This window comes from Boleophthalmus pectinirostris, unplaced genomic scaffold (genome assembly GCF_026225935.1).
Source record: "Boleophthalmus pectinirostris isolate CB_2022bp ecotype Guang Dong unplaced genomic scaffold, ASM2622593v1 HiC_scaffold_4, whole genome shotgun sequence".
In the NCBI taxonomy this organism is placed as follows: Eukaryota; Metazoa; Chordata; class Actinopteri; order Gobiiformes; family Gobiidae; genus Boleophthalmus; species Boleophthalmus pectinirostris.
In genome coordinates this window covers 33,599,129-33,607,038 of record NW_026571353.1, presented here as the reverse complement: position 1 = coordinate 33,607,038, position 7,910 = coordinate 33,599,129, and the positions used below count along the sequence as shown (strand labels likewise).

Here is a 7,910-nt window from a genome sequence, read left to right as displayed (position 1 = left end):
CCCTTCTTTATGTGAAGTGAAGTGAGTTCATGGACTTTCAGAGTGCTGTTCCACTTCGACATGGGTATAAGATGATTTTCTGCACATTTGTGGAAACTTTTACAATTTAATTTTCTTTTGTGAATTCTTTTCTGCCACATTTCAGCACATTTCTGATGGACGGCGAAAATATGACCTGATAATGATCTTGTAGAGAATTCCAACAGACTTCTCATTTTTCTCAATATTGCTCACATTTGAAAATCTGCAGGGCCTATTCAACAAACCGACGGCGACCACAAGAGTTACAAAAACACATTTATTGTCTAGACATTTCAATCATTTGATTAGCTAGCATTAAGACCATTTAGTAGTTCTCCTGATTTGTTCATGTAAAAGACGTACAAAACCTGGATCTCTAAAGCAATTCCTGTAAGAAAAAACAAAACAAAAAACAAAACATATTTACATTTTTTACATCCAACACAAAAAGCAAAACTTAGACACTTTATCCACCTCAACCGTCCGGAAAAACACCAAACCAGCAATAGATTCAGATTCTAAGACATTAGGTTTAAAGGGCCTGTACCTGATTTTTTTCCACGTATTTGCGCAAAACGTACTCTGGAGGTCAAAATATGTCTGCTCTCTAGTTCGATAACCAGGAAGTGTGTGGTTAGTATGCTAGTTGTTGCGGCAAAACTCCGCTCTGGTCTCTGAGAGTTGCGGAAAGCGCTTATAAACTAATAATTACGATGCTCTGAATGCGTAAAAGTAAACGAGGATCAACTTTGGGCCATTGCAAACCATAAAATTATTCCAGATTCTGTTTTTTTGTGTTTTTAATCCATGGAAAATCAGGTACAGCGCCTTAAAGTTGACTACGATTTCGAGACGTTTATCAAAAAACCTTATCGCAGAAGAATTGACCCTTTAAAAGATTGTTTAAAGAATGTGTTCAAAATCTACAGACTTTAAATTTACCTGTAATATTCATTTGTTTTTTAATTAATTGTAGACAATTTTTTAACTACCTGTCCTGTAATTGAAGCCATTTTATTAGATATTTGATTGGCCAAAAAAGATCACATGACTCCGAGAATGTGACGCAAACCATTTTATTATTTGAACAAAAAAATATTGGCTCTTGATGGTATGAAGTTTGACCAAAAGCCAATAATGTCCATTAATTTAAGTACCTATCTGGGTTTTCGTTATGTTTGATTGGTCCATTTTTCCAATCACCACTCATCAATCAGGTTATTTTTTTATCTTGATCGATCGGAGCGCTTCTAAACATTAATCTTAATAAGAAAAAAATGGATAAAAACTATAAAAATTTGAAAAAAATTGTGATAAATTTTTGGGGGGTATTGGTCTGAATCTGTGTGTCATTCCTTCATGTGTTTTTCAAAATAAAACCAGAAATAAGAAAATGAAAAAAAAACAACTGTTTTCTTCATTATTTGTCTCCAAAACCAAAATGAAAAAAACTGATAATGATTAGTTTTTTTCAGTTTTCGATTTTGTGTTTAAATGAATAATGGAAATGACTTAAACTGCGATGCTGGACTTTTGCGCCGCATACGGACTGAACCCAGGACTAAACCAGGACTGAGTGTCAGGACGGACCTGGAGGTGCGCCCGTGTAGACTGTCGGGTGATTAGGACTGAGACCAGGACCAGACCGGGACCAGGACTGAGACCAGGACCAGACCAGGTTTGAGACCGGGACTGAGACCGGGACTGAGACCGGGACTGAGACCGGGACTGAGACCGGGACTGAGACCAGGACCAGACCGGGACTGAGACCGGGACTGAGACCAGGACCAGACCGGAACCAGAACAGGACTGAGACCGGGACCAGCTCGGGAGCAGGACCAGGACCAGGACTGAGACTGGAACCAGACCAAGACTGGGACTGGGACCAAGACAAGGACTGAGACCGATTTAGTCCTGGTTGAGACCGGGTTTAGACCTAGTTTAGTCCTGATTCAATCCTGGTTCAGTCCATCATCGCAGTTTAAGTCACGGAAACGGAGACAAATAATGAATAAAAATAGTTTTTTTTTCTTTTGTTTTCTTATTTTTAGTTTTATTTTGAAAAACAAATAAACTAACAATAATACACAAACTGCCCAGCCCCGTTACATTAAATACCACAAATTTCACTTTTTTAATCAAATTGTAAGCTAGAAAATATTAGTTCTTTAAATGTTTTAAGAGAGAAGATATTTCAACACCAGAAAATTCAAATGTAGTTTATTTTTTTTGTCAACATAACTGAAAATATGAAAATGACGGTGCCTAAATGTGAGTTTTGAACATTCTGATAACGAGTATTTTAAAGGGTTTAGAGTTGGTCCCGTGTAGTAAGACATTGTGGCAAGGCTTGGTACCATTTAAACGAACCGAAACTCACAACTGCATTATTATTTAATCTTACGACATATTTATATCAGTTTAGTTTCTTAGCGATCATAAATTGTGTCTGCGTTTTTGCGTCATTTCTATAAGCAGGAATTTAAGACAAACCTGATGAGAGCGTGTTCACCGCTATTGTACGCACGAGTAGCTTTTAATTTGATTTCGAAAGCTACCGTTTTCAGTTTGTACCACGTCTATAATCACATTCTGAACACAATGCAGTTCAATAGGACATAATAATAAACATAGATGCGACGTGTTTTACAATGGCAAGCTGAGGTTCTAGGGTCAAAAAGGCAGTCCGCAAAAACAGTCTCTGCAAAATTGTCCTTCCCAACATGGCCGACGCGATATCTGCATTTCCGTTCGTTCCGGTAAGATCTCGAGAGCGCTGTGTATCGAAGCGGATTTGTTCATCATTGTCAATATAACTCTCAGTGTAAAATAATTCAAGAATCTCCGGTTTCCTCCTCCCGCTCTCGAACGCTGGATATGTGCCTGGATATCTGACAAAATGGTCCTGTCCAGAGTGGCTCGAGCGGCAGTTGCCCTCACGGAAATAATGGCGGGAATATTGAGGAATTAGCAGTTGACCTCCCAAAGATGGCGGAAGCGGCGTTGGCAGTTCCCCTGACAAAGATGGCGGAAGATGCTGTTGACCAGTTGCCCTCACGAAGATGGCGGAGGTGATTTTGTTTTTTTAGCAGTTATCCTGTATAGAGTCGCTTGAGTAGCAGTTGCCCTTACAAAGATGGGAGATGAGGCATTAGGAGTTGCCCTTAAAAAGATGGCGAAGTTAGCTTCTTGCGGTTCCCCTTCCAAAGATGGCGGAAGTGACATTAGTAGTTGCCCTCACAAACATGGCGAATATCGCGTTTAGCAGTTAGAAGTTGCTCTCACAGAAATACCGTTGAGAGGATTTGAGCAGTTTCCCTCACAAACATGGCGGTTGAGGCGTTGTCAGTGGCCCATACAAAGATGGCGGAGAGCTCTGGGTGCGTTCAAAGGAAACGGGCGGCAGCTCCACACAGAGGCGGGTCTGTCTGTCTCTAGTAGATGACCTCGTAGACGGTGGCCTTCTTGTCTCCTGACCCGGTGACGATGTATTTATCGTCGACGGAAATGTCACAGCTCAGCACGGACGAGGACTCCTTGGACTGAAAGAAACAAGAACGTAAACGTGAGAAGGTGTAAGACGTCATTCTGTAATTTTACATAAAACTGTTAATGAGACACTTGCCACGTTTACATGAGAGCTTTAGCCCTCTCCAGGCAGACGTTGCAAAGGATAAATTATTGTTTCTGGGAGCACCACATGAAAAAGTGATGTTGTTCTGCCACTGTAAAGCTGTTACACTGTGCTTTATGTTTTCATTGTTATGAAAAGTGATATACAAATAAACTTAGCGTTCATAGCATTTTCAGTCTTCAGTGTTAATTTATCACACCGGACCAATGTTGCAAATCTGCAACATCCCTGAACGCACTGGATGTGAAGGTCTCTCTCAAAAAAAGTAAGGATTGTATATAGGTTAGGTTTAGTTGCTTTATTCGTACCCGTAGGTAAATTTGCTTTGCAGATTTGAGAGACAGGTTCCACATTTCACATTTCATTCATCCACAAAACACACATAAAATCACAATTACAAAATAAAGTGTTACAGTGCTTCAGTGCAGAATGGTTTGTTCCATAAACAACCAATTAAAATCATCCATCATATTACTACCCCATATGATCATTTTCCCCAAATATCAGATTTTTTCCTGTTACTAAAATTTAATTTGAGCCTGAGAGGGTAAATTCCAAATAAAAATGTATTCCGCTTTAGAAAGACCATGTAAACACTTAATTCCTAATGAAAACGTCAAAATAAGTGGGTTGTTTATTCCGATTTTAAAGCCAAATTTATTTATTCCTCGATCATGTAAACGTTTATTCTTCAATCCAGCTCCACCAGGCCTCACTTCGGACTTTCATCCACTTCTCTTTGGATTTGCGAGCGGGATGCGGGCTGAGGTAGAGCAGCCGTCGACTCAGTTTTTCTTCTTCCTCCCTTCTCTGACACTCTTCCAGTGTATCCCCCGGGTTTGACTACCGCAAATTTAAGACTTTTTAAAGACCTTTTTAAGACCACTTACATGAAAATTAAGACCAACGCCGCACCCATTACGCAGGCGAAAAACACCAGATCTAATTCTAATAATGACCAACCAACTACCGGTACTACATCTAGAATCTAAGGCTACGTTTATATGATGACGGGCTGAACAGAAGACACAAAAGTGGCGTCGCATCTACACGTTTTATTCCCTGTTTAGACAAGCGTTTTCGGGAGGAAATCTGCACGCATACGGTGACGCAAAAGTGTGTGGAATTCGATTGTGTAAGCATGCCAGGCGACTCGGTGGTGATGTATGTGACGTAAACGCGTACACGACGTGAGCAGATCTGACCAGAGTTTTGCGTCTCGGGCAGTGTAGACGGAAATGATTGTTTACTCGTTGCCGCCGGCGCCAAAAACCATAGTATTGTTTGCACATACTCAAAATTGTTGTTTTTTTACCCTCCCTCCAGTTAACATCGCACTGCAGCCTGGTTGAGTAAACAAAAAAATAGGCTGATGAAATTTAAGACCTTTGCGAAAAAAATAAGACTTGGACAACATAATTTAAGACTTTTTAAGGCCTTAATTTAGGAACATGAAATTTAAGACCTTTAACAGACTTTTAAGACCCCGTGGCTGCCCTGTCTTCCCTTCTTCTCCTCAGCCGACAGACGTAAAGCGTGATGAGAGAATTCTTCAGCTGCTGCTTCATTATCATTGAAACGACTGCGAAAAAGTTTGGATCATGTTTGTGTCTGTGGCGTAACGACAAACAGAGATGACAAAAAAGCCGATAGCAGCTGAAGTGCGTGTTTTCTTCCATTCGACGTAAATATGTTCGTGTCTCTTGTCCAATCAGAATCCTTCCCCACCCCCAGACGTCGAACGGAATTAAATAAAGTGGATTTAACGTGTTTTCCGTGTAAACCTCAATTCAAAATTATTATTTCCATGTAAACTCAATGGAGAATATTTTAATTCAGAGCAATTAATTCGGAATTAAAAAACATCATGTAAACGTGGCCACTGTGTAAGAATTTATTTTAATTTCATAAACATGTCACTGTGTTAGAATCCAATTAAGGTCTTAATGATAAAAATTGTAACGCTAATTTATTCTAAATGACAAAAACATTGGACATGTGGTATAATTTGATGTTTTGGTTCTCAAGACAATTATCCAATCAGTAAGAAGAATAAGCCTCACAAGAGAGTCTCATTTGTGTTGCCAGTTTTAAAGATGAAATCCAGTCTAATCAGCTCCAGTCTCTACTATTGGTTGGTGTGTTTTGCTTAAAGGTCACACCCATGTTCTGTTTTTTAACTAAGCTCTGATGAAGACCAGGTTGGTCAAAACATGTTGGCTTTGGCCATTTAAATAAAGGCCTTTTAACTTTATTTTTCCTTGTGTGATTTTTACTTCTTTGGAGTGCCTGGAGTCCACTGTCTTTTAAGTTTTGATCCTTTTTCCAAGAGCACCCTCTACCTGCTCCCACTGATTGAAACACCTGTAGCAAACGGCCACATTTTTGTTTTTTCTGAAATCCAGTTGGTTTAAACCTAAAATGCTTCTCTCTGATCTGAATGTTCACTACTTAAACCCCAGGACCTGCAGACAGTCATGAGTCAGTGCTAGTGCAGCCTCTGCAGCTCAGGGAGGGAATTCTGGAGGTTCTGAGCTTTCGCATGAGGTCCGTCCATAAACTGAGACTAAGAACTTCTTGTATCTGTTCTCTGTCTGCGGGTGAAGGCTCTAACCACACAGGTTCCTGTTCCTTTTATAAAACAGTAAGAGCACAGACTACATACAGTTCCTTTGACTGTTCAAGTGGATAAATATGATAAAGGTTAGTTGATACTCCAAAGAACAGAGCAGAGTATAAAACAAACGCCATGCTCAACAGCTAAGTAGATTGTGAGTAAAATCCCTCCGTCGTCCAGGTAGAATCCATGGCAAAGGAGAAATTACATTTGTCAACTGGACAAAAGTTTATTTAGGTCAAAAACGTTTCGCAGCTCATTCAAGCTCATTTATCCGAACTGAAGAAGCAGCTTGGATGAGCTGCAAAACATTTTTGACCTAAATAAACGTTTGTCCAGTTGACAAATTGAATATCTCCTTTGCCAAATAAGTAGACTGCCAACAAATTAATCTATATGATCAATTAGAAAACAAAGTTATTAATTCGATCACAAGGTGCCAGTGGATTTGAGGTGATAGTTACATCCTTTTTTAACTCCAGAGACAGTCAGAAATATGAATAAAAAAGTAACATACAAAACCAGGACCATAAGTTAATTCCAAATCCAAAATACAAATTTATAAAGTTTTAACTATTCTATAAATGATTGATAATCCCACCTGGAATATGCTGGCGCCGTAGGGGGTCCTCCAGGCGTTCAGCAGGTTGTCTTTTCCTGTGCTCACAAACCATTTACCTGCGAAAGGAAAACAGAAGAATTACATTTTGACCTCAACATCAAAAACAAAACACTCTCGATTTATTGTATCATTTAATGTGATGATACAGTATTGATATCATGGGCTGCTGTATCGCTATATCGCCAAGAGTATTTTTAGGTATATTTCACTTGATTATTTTGCGTAAAAGCTACAGTTGTGTTGACATTTTCACTGTTTTGATGATTAAAATTGGTGTTTTTCATATTAACTCTGCACAAACTCAGTGGACTTACTAGACTTTTAGTATCAGAGCCAGTATCAAATCGATCTAAAGCATATCGTATTGAATCAAAAGTGCGCTGTATCGAAAAACGTATCGTATCTTGGCCTATGTATCGTATCGGACACTTCTTAATGACACCCGGCCCTAATGAAAACAGTTAAACATGCGTCCACAGGTTGAACAGAGCAGAAGTCGTACCACAGTAGGCGAACTGCAGGGACAGCACGCAGCTCTCGTGCAGGTGCAGCTGGTATTTGTCGGGTTTGGTGACGTGAAGAACCTCCACGTTGCTGCTCTCCATCCCCACGGCCAACCACTCGCCTGTGGGACAGTAGCCCAGAGAGAAGATCTGGAACACAGGGTTAAGATCGTTCAGAACAGGAAGGTCGAGAAATTTTCATTCATGTTTATAGAAGTCAATGTTGTTTCCTGATCACAAACAGACCTGGAGTTGTGTTTTGTTTCATTCACACGTTTAACACACAAACTCTATATATATAGAGTTCTCTGTCTTGTGGTAATACAAAAAGTGCTCCACTGTGTTTTTAAACTCCATACACTTTCACTAGAATCATTTGGATCATTTCAGCCCTGGAATTGCTGATCTCTACTAAACAAAAGGTAAAAGGAGCTGTTACCGCTTCATGAAATCACAAGGTGGAATATATAGGTAGGAATAAAGGGTTACTCAGGGCCTGTTTACACAAAAACG

At 39.7% G+C, this 7,910-nt stretch overlaps 1 protein-coding gene across 2 annotated transcripts in view; it reads right to left on the bottom strand.

The window, feature by feature from the left end:
• Positions 1-284: 284 nt before the first annotated feature.
• LOC110156389 (transducin-like enhancer protein 1) overlaps positions 285-7,910 on the bottom strand; it is a 92,892-nt gene continuing 85,266 nt past the window's right edge. For both annotated transcript variants that reach the window (XM_055161207.1, XM_055161208.1), the window contains exons 18-20: positions 7,397-7,547; positions 6,874-6,950; positions 285-3,563 (exon numbers count right to left, since the gene is read on the bottom strand). In XM_055161207.1, coding sequence (XP_055017182.1) covers positions 3,456-3,563; positions 6,874-6,950; positions 7,397-7,547 — 336 coding nt within the window. In that variant the 3' untranslated portion in view covers positions 285-3,455. The remainder of the gene's footprint in view (positions 3,564-6,873; positions 6,951-7,396; positions 7,548-7,910) is intronic.